The sequence below is a fragment of the Schistocerca serialis genome, chromosome 6 (assembly GCF_023864345.2).
Source record: "Schistocerca serialis cubense isolate TAMUIC-IGC-003099 chromosome 6, iqSchSeri2.2, whole genome shotgun sequence".
Taxonomy (NCBI): Eukaryota; Metazoa; Arthropoda; class Insecta; order Orthoptera; family Acrididae; genus Schistocerca; species Schistocerca serialis.
Genome location: NC_064643.1, coordinates 128,011,213 through 128,033,012, shown reverse-complemented (window position 1 = coordinate 128,033,012; position 21,800 = coordinate 128,011,213). Strand labels below are relative to the sequence as shown.

Sequence of the window (21,800 nt, the reverse complement as noted above, 5' to 3'; positions counted from 1 at the left end):
GTTCTTCTATCCTTATTGTTGCTTCTTGGTTCTTATACATATCATATATCAGCAGCCTTTTTCTGTGCTTGAGGCGTAGCGCCGTACACCGATCCTGCCTTGGAGGGGGTTAAGTGGGATATGTGTCTCAGAGCTGGACAGGGACAGATGGTGACGTGAGACTGGACGCGCACGTAGTTTATGTATCAGCCGATAGAGGACAATACTGGATAGGGGACTGATTTAGTTTCGATTGTGCCCACTAGAGTGCACTAAAATAATAGAATGTTTTTCATAAACCGTTATAGTATTTTCATGATGTGTTATTATGTCTTTTTGTGTAGGTAAAATGTTGTAAACGTGTTTTAGCAGTATTAATTATGCGTGAGTGTTGTTTAAGGTTAATATTACGATAATTGTTTAACGAGTTATGTAGTGGGATTTAGTGTGGGAACATTTCGAAGAAGTATGGATGTGGCCAAAGGGGATTTTTGTAGAACAGATTTGTTAAGTAAGTTTATGATAAAGGGAAAGTTAATTCAGGTATAAATAACAATAGTAACTAACTTTAAGCAAAAACAAAACTTCAGCATATTAGATAATTACGTCGGTAAAAAGTGCAGTCGTTAGGTTTACTATTTTGCGATTGGTTATTGACAAAAAGCGCGGACTGACGCGGGAGAATGTTGTTTTGCTATTGGCTGTTGAGTAAACTGACCAATGGTAAAGCAATATATTTCGCGTACCTTTCTCTGCTGGTAGAAAAGACTTAGAGTATTCTAGAGAGGAGTCGGAGCCTAGCCATGAAACACTTCTGAAATGTGTAGTAGTAGTTTCCGATGGAAATGATAAGTTGCCGGATCTAGCAGTGTTTCATATATCAAAAGTGTGGTAAAGTGACGGCATAATTATTCCGATGGGTGTGTAGAAATCTCGAAATTTTTAAGTGAATTTTGTGACGAGAAAAGATATATGTCCCGCGTGGCGTATTGAGGAGGTCGGTGGCTAAAAACTGTGACTGCGTTAGGTACCGACAGACCTAATATTTGGCGAGCATTCTCAACCAAAAACAATACGTATTTTTGTAGCTATTACGTTTTCTGGAAATGCAACACCATAAACTTGCTAAAGTGAGTGAAAGGTATTGTGAGTGACTGTTAAGACTAGCACGGGCTTGGCAGTGATACCTGATTAACCTAAGTTTCAGAATATATTAATTAAGGACAAAATTTCCAACCTTTCATTTCGTGTGAAAACTTTCTCCCGAAACGTAGATTTAGTGACTTTAATTGCAGCCTGGTTCACGTCGAAGTACAGTAGGTTTCGCTCTGCTTCCCTACTGATGATCTGCTGAGACAATTTTCACAGGTAGGTGCAGGTTCGTCGTAAAGGGACGGAAGGAACCGCGCCGCCGCATGCTTACACTTATTTTTCCGTGAATTTGCAACGTCTTGCACCAGTATACATTCTCCAACGCTTCTTCTAAGTCGACAAATGGTAACAAGTTGTCTTAATTTCTCTAAAGTCTTGCTTCCATTATCAAGTACTGTTTCTCTGGTGCATTTTTTTCCCCAAGGCCAAGCTGACCGTCATCTAGCACGTCCACGATATTCTTTTAGTGAATATGCTTTTCAAAATCGGGTGAGTAACAATGCTACATGAAAAATAGCGTGAAATTAAAAGTATAAATTCTCTTTTAGCATGTGAAGAGTAATTAATTTATTGAAAATCCAACCCCACTATCAGATCTGACGTACTCACATCTGTATACATATGTTTTTACAGCAGTAAAAGCGGACAAGACAATATACAGCTGCCAGAACTGGCACATTGGTGAAACGTGCGAAAACTCAACTGCGGACGTGTTTCAGAGTAGCTTGCCTTACGGCGGGAATCGTAACGCGTGAAACACTACTATTACCGAATTATTTACTAAAACATAACGACAGGCGCCTAGTGCGGCGTGGTCCGAGGCGTAACGTTTGGAAACCGCACGGAGAGAGTCGTCGCGTTCGGAGCTCCTGCGGACGTAACGGTGCACCACCTGCCACTTTAGACCCGTGTAACATGGTCGGAATCGCCGAGGTGGCGATGAGGCCAACAGCGGATTGCCTTCAATAGCTCTCTGGGCTGTCAGTCACGATTTTCGTTTTTTCTATGCTTGGCACGACACAAGTCGGGAAAGGAGTCCCATTTTTAAACGCATTTTCCGTGTGTTATTCCATTTATTCGAGACTTTTTAATGCGCCATTTTGTAATTAATGACCAAACTTTATATGCAGTTAATGGCGAATGTGGAAAAACCTTCTACTTACGATTTCTTTGTAGTCCAGATTCGCCGTTAACTCTGTATTTAGATCGACCATAAATCATAAAATGCTTGTGGTTACATGCTACAGTAAAGACAACAGAATTATGCAGCACCTAACACATCGAGAAAACTGTGTAATACACCCAAACCTCACTTGAAAATGGGAATCACTCCCCGCAATGCATTGCGCAAAAGATAAATATAAAGAAAACAGTTTCTCGAAGCAGAAAAAAATAGTTTTATAAAAAAAAACGAAATGTTTTTACAGTCTCACGCTTTCTCCAACAATTTCTAGTGTATAAAATCAAGCCGGCCGTAGTGGCCGTGCGGTTCTAGGCGCTTCAGTCCGGAACCAGGAGACTGCTACGGTCGCAGCTTCGAATCCTGCCTCGGGCATGGATGTGTGTGATGTCCTTAGGTTAGTTAGGTTTAAGTAGTTCTAAGTTCTAGGGGACTGATGACCTCAGAAGTTAAGTCCCGTAGTACTCAGAGCCATTTGAACCAGTTTGATAAAATCAAACTCTTTTTGTGAAGTGAAGGATTTGGTACGGTTAAAGCTGCTTACTGTCCTGTGGGTTTTCCGGCGCTAGCAGACACAAAGAAGTACATAACAAATTATGTCCCTGGGTTTAAATCCTGTACGAACAAAATCATTTCCGTCCCACTCCATCTCCCAGCAGCCTTTTTTGTAAGGCCCTTTTAAGACGTTAGATGATATCCTATACCGTATAGGAGAACTCAGTAACAATCTCAGCTCAAAGTACAGTTAATGACACATTTTTCAAACCAGCAAAAAATATCTTACTCCCTTGACGCACATTGTACCCTACTAGAGTTAAGTACGCTTCGTATCAACCAGACCTTCCTCATTTACCAAAGCTCGTGCTGTTCCAGAAATTTCTCTCGCTCAGAACTCAAAATGTCATGGTATATAATTTTGTTCACCTATATATACATTTTGTACGTCCTATAATAATTATAATAATAATAATAATAATTATTATTATTATTATTATCAGCAGCAGAAGTAGTAGAAGCAGTAGTAGTCGTAATAGTAGCAACGCAAGTTTCTACATCATTAGTCGTTAATCATTGCTGTTGTTCACATTGTCCTTGGATACATTCCATTGTTACAAGTGAATTGTTAATTCCTATAATATCACGTTATTGCTAAGTATTCATGACATTAGAATTATTGTTTTTTCTCAAGAAACTAGTCTGTACAAAATGCTGTTTGTATAAAATCTTGGCCCGATGTAAGGCACTAATCTGATAAGGTTAAATAAATATAATCTATAAATAATCCGAGCCACACCACACTGCAACAACTGGTGGTATGGAGGTTTTTCTTATCCGGTGGATCTACATTTACACTATAAAGGTTTAAACATCGACTGATACCTGGAGTTATAGATGCGACCACATTACTAATTCAATAAAAGTTGTTTCTTTCTAACATTTAGGAGCTTCCTAACCAGCTTGGATGACAGTACTAAACTCTTCCATATTTTTGTATACTGTACTTCAGAATCTATATGAAACTAGGCGTTATTTATGAAAGCGTTTAGATTCGTATTAGCGTTGAAAGTATATTTATTATTTATTTTTAACAGTTCTTTTGTAAAGGACTTACGGCAACAAATGAAGACAGCCATCAGGTGGAATCAGAGTATGAAAACAGAGCAGACGTACTTAGCGTATTTTACGGACTATAGTAGTAGTGTGGTATTTTGCCTTACGGCAGGTCTTGTCGTGGGTTGAGCCTCTTCCACTTTTGTCTGTCCGTAGCCAGTCTTTTCATTTCTGAATATTTGTGTCCTTTGATACTGTTCAGCATTTGATGTCTTCTTTTCCTTCATCCCATTTCCCCTCCACCATTCCTTCCATTCGTTCCTTCAATAAACAGTCCCTCCACAAACAATGTACAATCCAGTTCCGTTTACTCTTTCTGATGTCTTTCAGCATGTTTCTTTCTATTCCAACCCTTCTTAATATTTCTTCATTCCTTAATCGGTCTTCCTATTTCACATTTTCCGTTCTTCCCCATATCCACATCTCTAGTACCTCCAATCTTCTTTCATCTTCCTTCCTCAATGTCCAGGTCTCCGCACCACACATTGCAGCGCTCCAGATGTAACATTTGGCAAGTCTTTTCCTCAGATCTTTGTTTGGTGGTCCGCAAAGCAATTTCTGTTTCCTCTTGAATACTTCTTTTGCCATTGAAATTCTCTTCCTAGTTGCTTTTGAGCAATACATATCATTCATTATTACACTTCCCAAGTACCTGAAGTTATTCACTTGCTCTGTTTCCTCTCCTCCTATTTTCATATGGCGTTTTCTCTCCCTTCCTCCAATTACCATGATCGTCGTTTTCTTCTTGTTAACCTTCATTCCATATTCTTCTAATTTTGTGTTTAGATCATCTAACATTTGTTTCATCTCTCTTGCACCCTCTGCCATTACAACCATGCCGTCTGCAAATCTTATATACTCCACACTCCGACCTCCTATACAAACTCCCCTCCTTCCATCAAAACTTTCATTAATAATTTCCTCCAGATAGATATTGAACAGTGTTGGTGATAAACAACAACCTTGTCTTACACCTCTTCCCAGTTCATTTCTTCACTTACCACGCCTATTCTTACTCTTTCTCTCTGGTTCAAATATAAAATTCTAATTAGTCTTCTGTCCCTCCAGTCAACTCCATGTTTCCTTAGGATTTCCATTAATTTGTCCCATCTGACACAGTCAAAAGCCTTCTCAAGATCAATGAACACAACATATCCCTTCCTTTGCTTCTCCTTGTATCTCTCCCCTATCACTCTCAGTCGCCCAATCGCACCTGTGGGTCCCACCCCTCGCCTGAAACCAAATTTTTCATCTCCTATTACGCAATTCAGCTTTCCATATAGCCTTCTGTTGAGCGTCCTCAGCAAGAATTTGGCTGCATGCGATATCATACTCAATATTCTATGTTTCTCACACTTTTTGCTGCTCTTTTTCTTTTCTATAGGTATTAAGATACTTTCTGTAAAGTCCTATGGCCATTTTCCTATCTTGTATATTTGATCACACAATTCAGTCCACTCCCTTTTCCCTTCTTTCCCCAATGACTAACAGTTCCGCAGGAATCTCATCAATTCCCATTGCCTTTCCATTTTTCATATGCTTTATAGATACGTCAATCTCACTAGTTAGTTTTGCATTTCCTTTGTCATCATCTGCAGCTTTATTTTCTTCTTCACTCGGTCAGCTGTCTGCAGCGTATAGCCATTTTATGTAGTCTTCCCATCTTCTCATTATTTCTTGGGGTTCACTCACCATTTTACCATCTGCTGCCTCTACTTTCTTTAGTCCTTCCTTTACTCCTTACAGACTATAAGATGCACTTTTTTCTTCCAAAAATTGCCTCCAAAATTCAGGTGCGTCGTGTACTCTAAATTAATATAAAAAGGTCCACCGGTTGATTTAATACTCCTGCTAATCTTAAAAAAGGCCAAATATTCGATGCTGTTGCAAACCTATCTCTATCTGGTAACAATGGATTCAACTGACAGCAGCAGTGCACGATGCGACGTACATGAGTTGCGGGGATTCACAAGCTTGCTAACAATGTCTAGCCTATGATGCGTCATTGGAGTCTACGGTGCCTGTGAACTTGAACTGAACATGATTTTTGTTATCGGTAACAGTCCGATATTTATGTTAGTAGCTAGTTTCGTAATGGGAAAAAATAAGAGGTATTGGTATGATGCAGGCTATAAATTGAATGTAATAGCGTGGGCAGAAGAACTTGGAAACAGAGCAGCCGAGCGGCACTTCGGCCCTGCACCAACGGAAAAACCCATTCGCGATTGGCTGGCTAATAAAGAATATATGACGAAAAATGAGGAAGACTAAATGTGCAAATAAGGGGACTGAATGCAAAATGGCCAAAACTAGAAGATGACGAATTGAAACGGATTCAAGGACACCGTCAAAATGGCATTGGAATTAATTCAAAAATGCTTCAAATACACGCTGGTGAGATAGCGCTACAGTGGATCGTAACAGGCTTTTAGGGTGGAGTTGGTTGGTGCTACAGGTTTCTGAAGTGTCATGAACTTACTACGCGAAGCGAAACCAAAATATCTCAGAAAATACCACAAGTGTACGAAGAGAAAATATTATCTTCCCATAGCGTTATTATTCAACATCGAAAGAGAGTTATGTGGAACTAAGCCAAATGGAAAATATGGACGAAAATCCTCTGACATTTTATGTGCCGGGTAACAGAACTGTTGCCAGGAAAGATCCTAGAACTGTAACTACTGTAACTACAATCAGAAATTGGCATGAAAAAATGCACTACATTGTTGTCCTTTCGTGTTGTGCTGACAGCACTAAACTTCATCCAGTGATAATCTTAAAACGCAAAACAATGCCAAAACCTTCTGAAATACAGCCAGGTGTTGATGCTCACGTACATGAGAAGAGCTGAATGGATGAGGCTGGTATGAAACTGTGGATGAACAGAGTGTGGGAGAGAAGGATAGGTGCTTTATAGAAGAGGAGTTCTCTTCTTGAGCTAGATCAGTTTAGTAGTCTTTTGAAAATCCTGTGAGAGAGACACTGAGAAGGGGAAATACAGAGCTTGCTGTTACTCCGGGAGCCTTACATCACAATTACAACCTCTTGGTGTCTCGATAAATGAACCATTTAAAGTGTACGTGAGAGAGGAATTGAATAAATGGATGATGGATGAAACACAACATGAATTCAAGAAGAAGAGAGCTTTAAAACGACCTACAGTGAAATAAGTGTGTAAGAGATGAACCAGTAAGGGTCTAGAGTGAGAAAAGACATTTGGCGTTAAATCTTTCAAGAAATGCGACATCAGTAACGCTGTAGATGGCAGTGAAGACCATCTTATGCATGAAGAGGGCAACGATGGCGATGAAAAAGAAGAAGAAGGAGAAGAAAGTACTGATGACGATTTTTTTTTCAGGTCAGGTCGTTTTATAAACTAAGAATTTCTTGAAACTTCCTGGCAGATTAAAACTGTGTGCCCGACCGAGACTCGAACTCGGGACCTTTGCCTTTCGTGGGCAAGTGCTCTACCAACTGAGCTACCGAAGCACGACTCACGGCCGGTCTCACAGCTTTACTTCTGCCAGTATCTCGTCTCCTACCTTCCAAACTTTACAGAAGCTCTCCTGCGAACCTTGCAGAACTAGCACTCCTGAAAGAAAGGATACTGCGGAGACATGGCTTAGCCATGGCTCTGCCAGGAAGTTTCATATCAGCGCACACTCCGCTGCAGAGTGAAAATCTCATTCTAAGAATTTCTTTTTTGCCTGGTTTTGCAATCTAATATTTAAAAGTGGTAAAACTGTTATTTTTTTAAAAAGTACTTAAAAATTAAGGTGCTTCTTATAGTCCGTAGCGCTTATAGTCCGTAAGATACAGTCTCATAAAGGTATCTACAATAACTATAAAATTGCTTTCTCCTTATACCAACCTTCATATCTGTGACAGCGTACGACAGGTGTGCCTGAAGCTGACAAATTTTGCTACGTCCGCTTTGTTTCGCTGCTGTCGTCTGTTGTTGTAAGTCTTATACAGCGACATTAAAGAACTGTTACAAATTTTTAAACAAGCTGTCTGACAGCAATAAGAAGACTCAGAATGCTGTTGTAAATAACGGCTGTGTTTTTACAATCTGAAGTGCAAGCATTTAGCAATGTAACATGATTTGGACAGGAAAGGCTTAAACTTTAGGAAGAGACAATGATTATTGAACCATCAGTGTCCATAGTCGTCATCAAAAGGGGGGGAGGGGGGCTTGGAGAGCAAGAGGAGTAACTTGCCTCCTACGCCTGCGGAATCGTAGGTGTCGAGTTTTCATTCATTACAGAATTTTCAGAGACTTCTAGAAGATATTTGCCGTTATTTCGCTAAACCTCTCGTAAAGCAAATTGTAGCGTTTCGTTGCTGATCGCAGACAGTACTACACAGTAACAATTTTCATAATATAAGAAGTATTCAATTCACTGTGGGTAATGCCCGATCAACAGGGACTTTCATGCATTGAGCGAAAATAATAGTGCATTGAGAATGGCTAGCTCCTAGCCGATATCTAGATCTGCGTAATAAAATTTAAAAAAGGACGACTGATTGCTGCACACTCCACTGCAGAGTGAAAATCTCATTCTAAGAATTTCTTTTTTGCCTGGTTTTGCAATCTAATATTTAAAAGTGGTAAAACTGTTATTTTTTTAAAAAGTACTTAAAAATTAAGGTGCTTCTTATAGTCCGTAGCGCTTATAGTCCGTAAGATACAGTCTCATAAAGGTATCTACAATAACTATAAAATTGCTTTCTCCTTATACCAACCTTCATATCTGTGACAGCGTACGACAGGTGTGCCTGAAGCTGACAAATTTTGCTACGTCTGCTTTGTTTCGCTGCTGTCGTCTGTTGTTGTAAGTCTTATACAGCGACATTAAAGAACTGTTACAAATTTTTAAACAAGCTGTCTGACAGCAATAAGAAGACTCAGAATGCTGTTGTAAATAACGGCTGTGTTTTTACAATCTGAAGTGCAAGCATTTAGCAATGTAACATGATTTGGACAGGAAAGGCTTAAACTTTAGGAAGAGACAATGATTATTGAACCATCAGTGTCCATAGTCGTCATCAAAAGGGGGGGAGGGGGGCTTGGAGAGCAAGAGGAGTAACTTGCCTCCTACGCCTGCGGAATCGTAGGTGTCGAGTTTTCATTCATTACAGAATTTTCAGAGACTTCTAGAAGATATTTGCCGTTATTTCGCTAAACCTCTCGTAAAGCAAATTGTAGCGTTTCGTTGCTGATCGCAGACAGTACTACACAGTAACAATTTTCATAATATAAGAAGTATTCAATGCACTGTGGGTAATGCCCGATCAACAGGGACTTTCATGCATTGAGCGAAAATAATAGTGCATTGAGAATGGCTAGCTCCTAGCCGATATCTAGATCTGCGTAATAAAATTTAAAAAGGACAACTGATTGCTGCAATCTATAATTTACAAGTAAATATAAGAAGGTGTAACTTGAAGATAATCATGAAATCATCCTAAGCTTTTAAGTGTAAAAAGCAATATACCTATAACAACAACTAAGTAGATAACTATCGGTCATCTGTGATATAACAAGCTTTTTTTCTCACACATAAAACTGAGTTCTTGTAGCATGGCACGTCTCGAAGCTGACCAAGGCATATGTATGAACAATGGCAATTTTAGAGTCTTGCTCCCCAGCTCCCGGATAAATTTCTGCGGACGCCCATGCCAGTGTGGTCGATTTGTAATTTCTAGTGAAAAATAGTTTAATTCTACGTCAGTTACAATGTTTTTGCACAACCTTTACGTGTTTAGATCGCTACAACAGCGTAACTGTTATTAGTGGTAAGCAGTGGCGATTTCACGGAGCATCGTATGAAGTTGTCAGTTGGTTAGGTTGCGACTAACACTATTAATAATTAATGAGTTTCCTGAAGAATTTATGTATGTGACATAACAAAAGGTTTAAAGGTGTAGAAGGTACTTACTGCGTAGGAAAAATTATTTGTGCTCCGTTACGAGGCTGAAATTCGCATATGTCGTGGTAACATAGCAAAGAAGTTACATTTTTCACCACAGCAACACAACAAACAGAATGCGCACTACAGTCTACCACACACAGTCGCGAGCATTTTCTTATTCTTTGCGACAGCAGCGCTACAAGCGGACAACACACTATGCCTCTGAATAGAATATTGGATAAGTGCAAATGGTATAGACTATACTGATTTGTAACGTAGTTTTCCAATAGGGAGCGTATGTCATTCCATAAAAATCGACAGTAACTAAAAAATGACACCATATTTCTCTTTCTTCATTTTCCTGTTGACGATGGGACGTATGAAACGGCACACTGAACTACAGTTTATTTACGGTTCACTACAGATATTTCTGTACGTCGTTTTCTTTTAAAATGAAAAAAAGAGACAGCAGAAGACCTGACCCTCTGCAGAGGGGTAATAATCTGCTCCACAACGTGAAGTTTTGTTCATTACACTTCATTACACTTCGAGTCAAATCAGTGAAAGCCGGCCGAAGTGGCCGTGCGGTTAAAGGCGCTGCAGTCTGGAACCGCAAGACCGCTACGGTCGCAGGTTCGAATCCTGCCTCGGGCATGGATGTTTGTGATGTCCTTAGGTTAGTTAGGTTTAACTAGTTCTAAGTTCTAGGGGACTAGTGACCTCAGCAGTTGAGTCCCATAGTGCTCAGAGCCATTTGAAATCAGTGAATGTGGAACGTAGGAAACCTATACGGAATGCAAACCGACACTACTGGCCATTAAAATTGCTACACCAAGAAGAAATGAGATGATAAACGGGTATTCATTGGACAAATATATTATACTAAACTGCACGCAATTTGGGTGCATAGATCCTGAGAAATCAGTACCCAGAACAACCACCTCTGGCCGTAATAACGGCCTCGATACGATTGGGCATTGAGTCAAACAGAGCTTGGATGGCGTGTACAGGTACAGCTGCCCATGCAGCTTCAACATGATACCACAGTTCATCAAGAGTAGTGACTGGCGTATTGTGACGAGCCAGTTGCTCGGCCACCTTTGACCAGACGTTTTCAATTGGTGAGAGATCTGGAGAAGGTGCTGGTCAGGGCAGCAGTCGAACATTTTCTGTATCCAGAAAGGCCCGTACAGGACCTGCAACATGCGGTCGTGCGTTATCCTGCTGAAATATAGGGTTTCGCAGGAATCGTATGAAGGGTAGAGCCACGGGTCGTAAAGCATCTGAAATGTAACGTCCACTGTTCAAAGTGCCGTCAATGCAATCAAGAGGTGACCGAGACGTGTAACCAATGGTACCCCATACCACCACGCCGGGTCATACACCCGTATGGCGATGACGAATACACGCTTCCAATGTGCGTTCACCGCAATGTCGCCAAACACGAATGCGGCCATCATGATGCTGTAAACAGAACCTGGATTCATCCGAAAAAAATGACGATTTGCCATTCGTCCAATCAGGTTCGTCGTTGAGTACACCATCGCAGGCGCTCCTGTTGTGATGCAGCGTCAAGGGTAACCGCAGCCATGGTCTCAGAGCTGATGGTCCATGCTGCTGCAAACGTCGTCAAACTGTTCGTGCAGATGGTTGTTGTCTTGCAAACGTCCCCATCTGTTGACTCAGGGATCGAGACGTGGCTGCACGATCCGTTACAGCCATGTGGATAAGATGCCTGTCATCACGACTGTTAGTGATATGAGGTCGTTGGGATCCAGCACGGCGTTCCGTATTACCTTCCTGAACCCACCGATTCCATATTCTGCTAACAGTCATTGGATCTCGACCAACGCGAGGAGCAATGTCGCGATACTATAAACCGCGATCGCGATAGGCTACAATCCGACCTTTATCAAAGTCGGAAACGTGATGGTACGCATTTCTCCTCCTTACGTTTCACCAGGCAACGCCGGACAACTGCTGTTTGTGTAAGAGAAATCGGTTGGAAATTTTCCTCATGTCAGCACGTTGTAGGTGTCACCGCCGGCGCCAACATTGTGTAAATACTCTGAAAAGCTAATCATTTGCATATCACAGCATCTTCTTCCTGTCGGCTAAATTTCGCGTCTGTAGCACGTCAGCTTCGTGGTGTAGCAATTTTAATTTACCAGTATCTAACATTCTGCGTGGTGTCTGTTTGTTCTAAGTCGTGTCTCCCTACCACTTTCGCGCAACGACGCTCTGAGCGTGTTTTTTTTAGGGAATTGACTAGTTTCAACCTGGGACCTGTTGCTGGTAAGGAGACGCCACACCACACATGACATGTAGAGTTCAGAAGAGTTCAGTGAGACTGGCGATGATATAACCAAATACTTAATGATTTCAGCGTCAGCTCCACTGCACTCCCTGTAAAAGAATCTTAATACTAACTAAATTTAGTGGAAAGGGTTCGAGGCTTTCCTATTTTTAGTTAGCTGGTAAAATAACGTCGAAAAAGCAGTTAAGTTTACCATTGGAAATTTTATTCTACTCACAAAACATTGTTTATAAATTGCACTATTGATAAAAGGAAATGTTTTAATACAGGATGATAAAAACCAACTGCCGGCCGGAGTGGCCGTGCGGGTCTAGGCGCTACAGTCTGGAGCCGAGCGACCGCTAAGGTCGCAGGTTCGAATACTGCCTCGGGCATGGATGTGTGTGATGTCATTAGGTTGGTTAGGTTTAATTAGTTCTAAGTTCTAGGCGACTGATGACCTAAGAAGTTAAGTCGCATAGTGCTCAGAGCCATTTGAGCCATTTTAAAAACCAACTGCGTTCAACAAAAATGTGAACGAATATTCCCTGAATGGGTTTCCAAGTTCTACAATGGATCGAAGGATTACCTATGCCATATCACATCTATAATCTAGGTTTAAATTAAGTTTCACAAAAGAGAAAACTATCAAAATGGTCTAAAGTGACCCTCAATTATCTTTAATTACTTATCTAACTTGTCGTAAATTACAGTGGCTGATGTGATTTCTCAATAATTATATAACAGAAAAACCATCGCGTTTCAGATTTTAACTTACGTAACAAATGTGAATACCATTAGCTTTAATTGACGATCGACACTAGTATTACGCAAAACAGGGGTGTAACAGATGAGACTTCTGCAGTTCTGAGTGAAGCCTTATGCGCTCAAAAATGCGGCATCGCGTCCGTTCATTACCTTGTCGGTATTCGTCAGGGGTGGCGGTCGGCGCAGCTCCATACAGCTCACCATCTCGGAAGCAACTCTCTCCTAACTACTCCTTACTACAATTTACCGAAGTTGGTTTAAAAAAAACTATCTGGCTGTGTTTTCATCTGACCAATCAGGGTCTCAACGTTAACCTTAAGCTCCGCCTACAAAAATTCTGTCTATCCAATGAGAAACGTTCTACTTTTCGTGGTGGGGCAATGTTTTTAAAGTCTGCAACGTAACAGAGACGCGAAAAAGTCTCACGCTAAAACTCGCAGCTAGTGTGGCCCTTTTAGTGTTATCGTAAGATCTATACTGTTCTTCTGGAGGGCTCTATCTTTTAACATGGGCTGGGGGGTGGTCCTGGCGGTTACTTTTCGTGGTGGGGCAAATTTTTAACGTTTGCAACGTAACAGAGACGCGAAAAAGTCACACGCTAAAACTTGCTGCTGGTGTGGCCCTTTTAGTGGTATCGTAAGATCTATACTGTTCTTCTGGAGGGCTCTAGCTTTTAACATGGGCTGGGTGGGTGGTCCTGGCGGTTAGCTGGCGACGTGGGTGTCCGTCCCTTATCGTAGGGCCTTCTAGTTTAACACGGTTCTGCTCTCGGCTTCTGTTCTCGTTTCTCCCCTCGGAACTGCGTCTGTCTCACGGTGGGAAGGTATGACATGCATTTAGGCATTCTTGTGTTAGTCTGTGGTATTCCATTTGCTCACTCTTTACTCGTATTACTTTGGTTAATTTAATGTCACGATTTATTCGGAGCTATGTGACATACTACTGGATTTGCTTATCATGTCAGGGTTTCCATGGAAGGTGTTGGATTTGCCTGACACCTTACAGTGTACATTATTTAACGTATCAAATGAGCTACCACAATTTTAACTCAAGGAAGAACCACACAGACGTGGTAAGAAAAGGTCAAAAATAAAAAAAGAACTATTTCCCAACACAGAAGAAACCAAATCCATTATGGTTGCTACATCTGCATCACGATCGACAACAGTCTTCTACACATTCGTTAGACACTATGCAAATTTGTTACGGGTAAGGGGACGTGCTGATCATAGTAACATCAGACAACAGCAGCAATATATGGTTCTCACCCATAAAATATGCGTTTGTATTCTCTTGATTTCAGCGATAAAAGCTGCAATTATACACGTATGGGAAAGCATTTCTTTACCAATGAGTTGTAGCTTATGGCACTGAATCAGTGAGATTCAACTGTTTTTACATTCATTTCACGGTCATTCATGCCCCCTCGATAATTTACTAATGGGCGGATTGCAAAAATATCATAATTACTTCGTTAATTAGGTAGAAAAATAACTAAAAACGGACGTTACTCTTACGGACTGTTTCTCACCGCTAGGGGCGCCTGTGACATTAAAGCTCTTAGACAGTAAGAACTTTCACAGCAGTGAGTGCTGGGACTGTATGGTGCGTCAATTTCTTGTGTTGTCAATCGCACGGTGCTATGAAGATTTTGTAAATTTAAATTTTCATTTAATGACAACAGGAACTTATTAAACGCCTCCTGAAATTTGCACAATTGCACGATTAATAATTTGTTCCTGTTCATTTTTTCACGTTAAATAGAAAGCCACAGCTCATACAACATGGTCCATAATGGTATAACTGACATCTGCGATTCCTGGTAGAACTTCGTCTTCGAAGATTAGTGGTATCTAAGCACTAGTGGTATCTAGCACTAAAGCCCACACCTTGTCTAATTTCAATTAGTCATTCTTTTCTGTTGAAGTTGTTTGCTGTGACCTTTCTGTACATCCTAGGACAGCAATTACTGGATCCTGTTAAAACCATTTGATGGTTATCTAGTTCCACAGCATGATCTGCTGCCGTTGAGATATCCGTGTTCTCCTAAAGGCAATTACTCTTGTGTTCCTTAGATCTGCTGTTAATGCTTTTTATCGTTTCTATGTACACCTGACCGCACGCAAAAGGAATTTTATATACTCCTGATGTGGCAAGCGGTGGGTGTATATCCTTTTCAGTGCTCAGATACGCACACCTTCAAACACTGTGTTCATACTGTGTACTTATAGTAGTCTGCTGATACGACCTGTGTCTATTTACGCGAATGGAAGGAAAACTTTTCCTTTAATTATTTCTTTTTCTGCAGAAACACGTCTTACTGAGCTTGTTGAAGATGTTGGTATCTGAATCTTTATAGCCACTGATGATGTCTTCAGCACAGGAAGCCGAAACGCTTAGGCAGAGAAGTATGCCTTGGATCACGGTCTGACGCCCATGAAACAAAAATCACCAATAAGGGACGTGATAGCTCTCAGTCGAAGGAATTAATTTCCTACGAGACGGGAGAATTAAGTGTACTTTCTTATTCCAGATGAATTCATCAGGATGGCGGAGAAGAAGAGAGACTGGTTCCTGGAGCAAAACCGCTACACCTCGGACGAGAGCAAGAGGCCACCGGACAACCACTACGCCGACGACTTGTTCGGAGTGTCGGGATCCTTCAAGAAACTCTCAGTAGACTGACGCCGTTACAGTTAATTTAGTAGACTCTGCTTCTTGGTGACAGAAAATTGTGATACACACAGAGAACCCGATCCCCATCGGCAAAATTTCAGAGCTTGTTTCTTATATTTTCCGAATAATTCACTGTATTGAACCCATGATCTCCCTTGGTTCGTTTAATTGTATTTCCTTTGATGCTTTCTTGCTGTTTTGGTCTTTAGTTCGAAGGCTGGTTTGATACAGCTCTCCACACTAGTGTATGTTGTGTAAACCTCTCCACCTTTCCATACCTACAGCAACCTATGTCCATCTCAACACTTCCTTCAACTATAAAATCGACGATCCCTTGAAAACGCTGTCTGCGTCATTTCAACCGAGCCCTTCTTTTACTTCAATTCTGCTCTTCGGTAATTATTCGTCCTACCCACCAAATCTACAGCATTCTTCTGTAACACCACACCGCAGAAACCTCTTTTCTCTTCTTGTCTGAACATTTAAACCTTCACATTTGAAATGCGTACAAGGCTACACTCCAGACAAATTCATTCAGAAAAGACATCCTAAAAAGGAACTTTACATTCAGTGTTAACAAATTTATCTTTTTCGTAAATGCTTCCCCTGAAACTGTCAGTCGCAATTTTATGTTCTCAGTACTTCGACCATCGACAGCTAGTTTACTGCCCAAATAGCAAAACGCATCTACTGCTTCAGTTTCCTTTCCTAATATAATCCCCTCCGCATCCCCTGATTTAATTCCCTGACCATTAATTCCCGTTACAAGTATCTCCACGATTAACTTTACCGCCTTAATCTCCAGACTGCATTATATCTGTGATAGGTTACAACCCTGTATCACTCGCTCCTAAACTCTCTTCGTGGTGTTAGTCTCTTATAACTGCAGTCTGGTTTCTGCACAAGCTCTTCGCTACCTGCATTCAATTCCATCTGCCTTCACAATTTCTTAGCCACACTATCAATTTTTTTCTCTAAATGTATAAACGCTATAAAAGTGGTTTGTCTTTATGCTGTCTATCTTCTAAGATGAGTAGTATAGTCAGTATAGCATCGCGTGTTCCTGTATTTCTCCGGAACCCAAACGGATCTTGCTCAACTTCGGCTTCTAGCACTTCTGCAAATAACTCGCATCAGTATTTTGTAACCATGACTTATCAAGCTGATGGCTTCCAAATATTCGCATCTGTGAGCACCTGCGTACTGTGGAAAAGGTATTATTACTGACATCTTGATTTCTCATCCCACTTTCCCTTCTGCTTTGTATCTGCACCGAATTGAAAATATCTAGCAATTAGTATAAAAGCGAATGAATCATAATCACAGTATCACTCTATAAATAGATACCGGAGACCACGGGACCCCTATACAAAAATGCTCTGAAAATGTCCTTGAAAAACCTCTGAAATTTTGTTTGTGGATAGTCTTAATCTGCGCGTGTCTTAAGCATGTTCTTCTACACGGTCAACGAGATTCTTACTAGCCCAGTGCATTGTGTATGTAAAGCTTTTCTTTGCGTCTGGTATGATTCTTGGAGTAAACTGAAGAAACAATAATATTGTGTTTTCTTTCCTCCGTCCCACGCATTTTCTCCTTGTATGTTAGTATTAGTAGTCATAGGTTCTAAACCAAAGAAAATAGCCTTCGGAGAAGTTTTGTTAAGATTTGCAGCAGTCATTATCTCTTAATGTCTCAAACTGTTCCTACTTTATGTAGCTTAATTGCGTTGCAGATTCATTTCTAACAGCGAACGAACTACGTTTGCTCAAAAACCTCCAGTCATCCGGCTGTCACGGATTACGCCTTGAGAGCACCGCCCTCCCTCCCCCCTCTCAAACTCTCTCTCTCTCTCACACACACACACACACACACACAGAGAGAGAGAGAGAGAGAGAGAGAGCTCCATCCATCGTTTCGTCGTCCCTGGGACTTCACAGGTAATATTAAACCTTCACAAACTGTTCTACAGAACTTTCGCACTTGTTACTACTTGCAGCCGTTGTACAACAGGATAATTACGAATTGTATAAGATGTGACCAATGTTCAAGTCCAGCTTCAACAATCTTAATAACAGATTTCGCAAAATGCAGAAAAACAAGTGTTACACACCCGGGTCCAAACATATGACAATGTGACCCAAACTATAATAGCAACTTTAACGTACTTAAAGATCATTGCAAAGAATCCGCAGCATGAACAGTTGCATCACGCCAATACTGATTCTGAGACTCTCAAGGCATTCTGACATTTTGTGAAACCGCACAGCGGCCTGAAGCTCCAGATCTATGTATTATACAACAATGTCCTGCCTAAACAGAGGAGGACAGACAGAAAGCAGTCCAAAACTTGTCCATCACTATCCGACTGCCGCAAAACCTCACAAACGGCTGATGTAGAAACCAACACCACGGTTTTTGATCATTTGAAACTGAATACGAATATGAGATTGGTCTTTGACTGCGCACGGCACGCATTGATAACAGACCATTTGCAATCCCCAATGAAGCAATTAGAAACTGCTGGCACAGTAAGGAACTGCATCACAAGTACTCCCGAAAATGATTGTAGAAACGGACATTACAACGTGAACAATGTGGTTCATGTATTTATTATTGAAAAAAAAATCCTCACTTCACTTCTGGTACAAAGCGGTATGAAGCACAGAAGATGAAAACTAATTTTGCAGTTCCCTTCTAATTGGTTCGCGAAATATCTTAGAATATACTGGCATAATTTACAGCAGAATATCTTTGGTTTTGTTGTACTGGTTGTTAAAATTAGTGAAAAATCTTGCTTCAGTTTTAGGTTCTTGATGCATGTAAAATGTTAGCCATAAATTTCTACTTTAAAAAAATTCTGACGAACTAAGATACTGAGCAACTGTAACTTAGGCATACTATGAACCACTTTGAGCCAAAATCTGAGACAATGAGTCTGAATCACATGGCCTTAGGCGCCCATCTATACATATTTCATGTAACATTATAACAGCACTGGATATATTTTACCGATAGCATTTGCAGCTTCACAAGAATTTGGTACATAGTTTGGTTTTCAGAAAACTATTGACTTGTTTCACACTAATCAAATTAATGCAAACTCGGATTTATAATACAACATTTAGTACACTAATTATTCAAAACAATTGAGTAAGGAACTTTCTACTTTCTGTTTTAATTACGTTTTGGTTTTTGTCGTTAATACATTCAGAGTATCTTCATTTGATAACTGACTTTATACAACTGTTTCTTCTGTAATATACAATTTGGGACTGCGATTTCAGAAACTGATAGCAAACCGATTTTCTAGAGTTTTCTTTGAGGATAGATTTTACATATAGTAATTAGAATTTCAAGTACAGCAGAAAGCCTTTTTAAGTGTAACGGCAGTTATAAACTCATATTCAAGTCAAATTAAATATTCCACTGTTACATTAGTTCTATCTGCAAGCTGCGAAGCTGTGTATGAGGATGTGTATCAGTCCTGATACAGATCAGTTCATGATAATGTTTCCTGGTTTTCCGCATTACAAAAAGCAGAAAGTTGCAGTTATAGAGGGTGGACAGCCACGTACGTGTGTAGTGACCCGAAATGAACCATTTTGCTGATAGTTGCCGACTCTGTGAATATCACATGCGGGTTACTACAACCTGAACTTTTCTGCATATGTCGAGTCGTTTGATAACATTGCAGAACTATTTTCATGTCTGAGTCAATAGATACGCACTGGGCACACAAATGATTAACTATTTTCATGTCTGAGTCAATAGATACGCACTGGGCACACAAATGATTCATTCTTTCATAAGTGTAAAACGTGCACAGCTGCCTATAACGTTATACTTCTGCACGGTCAAATAAGAGAGGATCTGTCCCTCATCCCCACCATCCCCAAAATCGATGCGCATAACGTCAGTTCCATTGTCCGCGTTGAAATATCTCTTGTTGTAACGTTTTCCTGGAACTCTTGTGATACAGTGTGGTAGATTATGAATCCGCAACATGAGCAGTTAGTGTCCCGTTCCTGCCAATGTACTTATCCCCCCTCAGATCGTTACATAACTCATTGCACTGTTAAATTCTGGCTACGCACGTGTAGTATGGAAAACCATCTACTTATTATCGCTTACTTTTTTCGTTTTAGGCAACCGTCGGTCTATCTCCACTGCCTTAGAACTTTCTTGTCCCGAAGGAAATCCTCCTATCCACGTGCTTCTTCCGACTGCTGCTGTCGTGCTTGGGTAGCTTCGTACACAGGCCAGCCTCAGCAGAAGTTAATTATCAGTGCCGTTTATGGTCAGGGGGTTTACGAATAACTCAGTTGGTGGCGCAGATTTTGAATAATTGCTCGCTTCTCGTTCGGGTATGGTCAGTTGAGAACATACACTAAGTGATCAAAAGTATTCGAACACCCCCAGAAACATACGATTTTCATATTAGGTGCATTGTGCTGCCACCTACTGCCAGGTACTCTATATCAGCGACCTCAGTATTCATTAGACATCGTGAGAGAGCAGGACGGGCCGCTCCGCAGAACTCACGGCCTTCGAACGTGATCAGGTGATTGGGTGTCACTTCTGTCATACGTCTGTGCGCGAGATTTTCACACTGCTAGACACCCCTAGGTCCACTGTTTCCGATGTGATAGTGAAGTGAAAACGTGAAGGGACACGTACAGCACAAACGCGTACCTCGTCTGTTGACTGACAGAGACCGCCGACAGTTGAAGAGGGTCGTAATGTGTAATAGGCAGACACCTATCCAGACCATCACACAGGAATTCCCAACTGCCTCAGGATCCACTGCAAGGACTATGAAAGTTAGGCGGCGGGTCAGAAAACTTGTATTTCATGGTCGACCGGCTGCTCATAAGCCACACATCACGGCGGTAAATGCGGATCGACGCCTCGCTTGGTGTAAGGAGCGTAAACATTGCACGATTGAACAATGGAATACGTTGTGTGGAGTGATGAATCACGGTACACAATGTGGCCATCCGATAGCAGGGTGTCGGTATGGCGAATGTCCGGTGAACGTCATCTGTCAGCGTTTGTAGTGCCAAAGTAAAATCCGGAGGCGGTGTTGTTATGGTGTGGTCGTGTTTTTCATGGAGGGGGCTTGCACCCTTTGTTGTCTTAAGTGTCACTATCACTGCATACGCCTACATTGATGTTGTAAGCCCTTTCTTGCTTCCCACTGTAGAACAGCAATTCGCGGATGGCGATTGCATCGCCGCGCGGAGTGGCCGCGTGGTTTCAGGTGTCATGCACGGATTGCGCAGCCTCTCCCGCCGGCGGTTCGGGTCCTACCTCGGGCACGGGTGTGTGTGTATTGTTGTTAGTATAAGTTGGATTCAGTTAGTTTAAGTGGTGTGCAAGTCTAGGGACCGATGACCTCCGCAGTTTGGTCCCTTTGGAATACTCACACATTTGAACATTTTTGCGATTGCATCTTTCAGCACGATGGAACACCTGTTTATAATGATCGGCCTGTGTCAGAGTGATTACACGAAAATAATATCCCTGTAATGGACTGGCCTGCACAGAGTCCTGACCTGAATCCTACAGAACACCTTTGGGATGTTTTGGAACGCCGACTTCGTGCCAGGCCTCACCGATAGACATCGATACCTGTCCTCAGTGCAGTACTCCGTGAAGAATGGGCTGACACTAACCATGAAACCTTTCAGCACCTGACTGAACCTTTCAGCACCTGACTGAAAGTATGCCTGCAAGAGTGGAAGGTGTCATCAAGGTTAAGGGGGTGGGGGGGTGGGGGGGCAACACCATATTGAATTCCAGCATTACCGGGGGAGGGCGCTACGAACCTGTAAGTGATTTTGAGCCAGGTGTCCGGATACATTTGAGCACATAGTACATCATCAAATGAATTAGTTTTCCTTGAACTTCCAGTTAAAACAAAAGCCCAAAGGGCTAGGAAGGGCGGACAACATCCTATTAAAGTAACTCGACTGACCGGAGGTTTATATTATACGATGTTTATCAATATGAATGAAGATGATAGTAAATTTATAAAATGTGCTAGAAAGCTAAAATCTTCAATTTATGACCTGCTAGGCTACATGAAAGAACATATAATGACAATCAACATAGAAAAAAACAATTCTTTTTCAACAGAGGGAAGAGTAGTGTGCATACTGGTGTGACTGATCCCATAGACGTTAATTTCTCATAATACGTCTTTTCCAATTATTTATATTTT

At 41.2% G+C, this 21,800-nt stretch overlaps 1 protein-coding gene across 2 annotated transcripts in view; it reads left to right on the top strand.

The window, feature by feature from the left end:
• The window catches only part of LOC126484057 (retinol-binding protein pinta-like), a 68,585-nt gene extending 51,526 nt beyond the window's left edge, over positions 1–17,059 (top strand). For both annotated transcript variants that reach the window (XM_050107408.1, XM_050107407.1), the window contains one exon: positions 15,435–17,059. In XM_050107408.1, coding sequence (XP_049963365.1) covers positions 15,435–15,586 — 152 coding nt within the window. In that variant the 3' untranslated portion in view covers positions 15,587–17,059. The remainder of the gene's footprint in view (positions 1–15,434) is intronic.
• Positions 17,060–21,800: the final 4,741 nt, after the last annotated feature.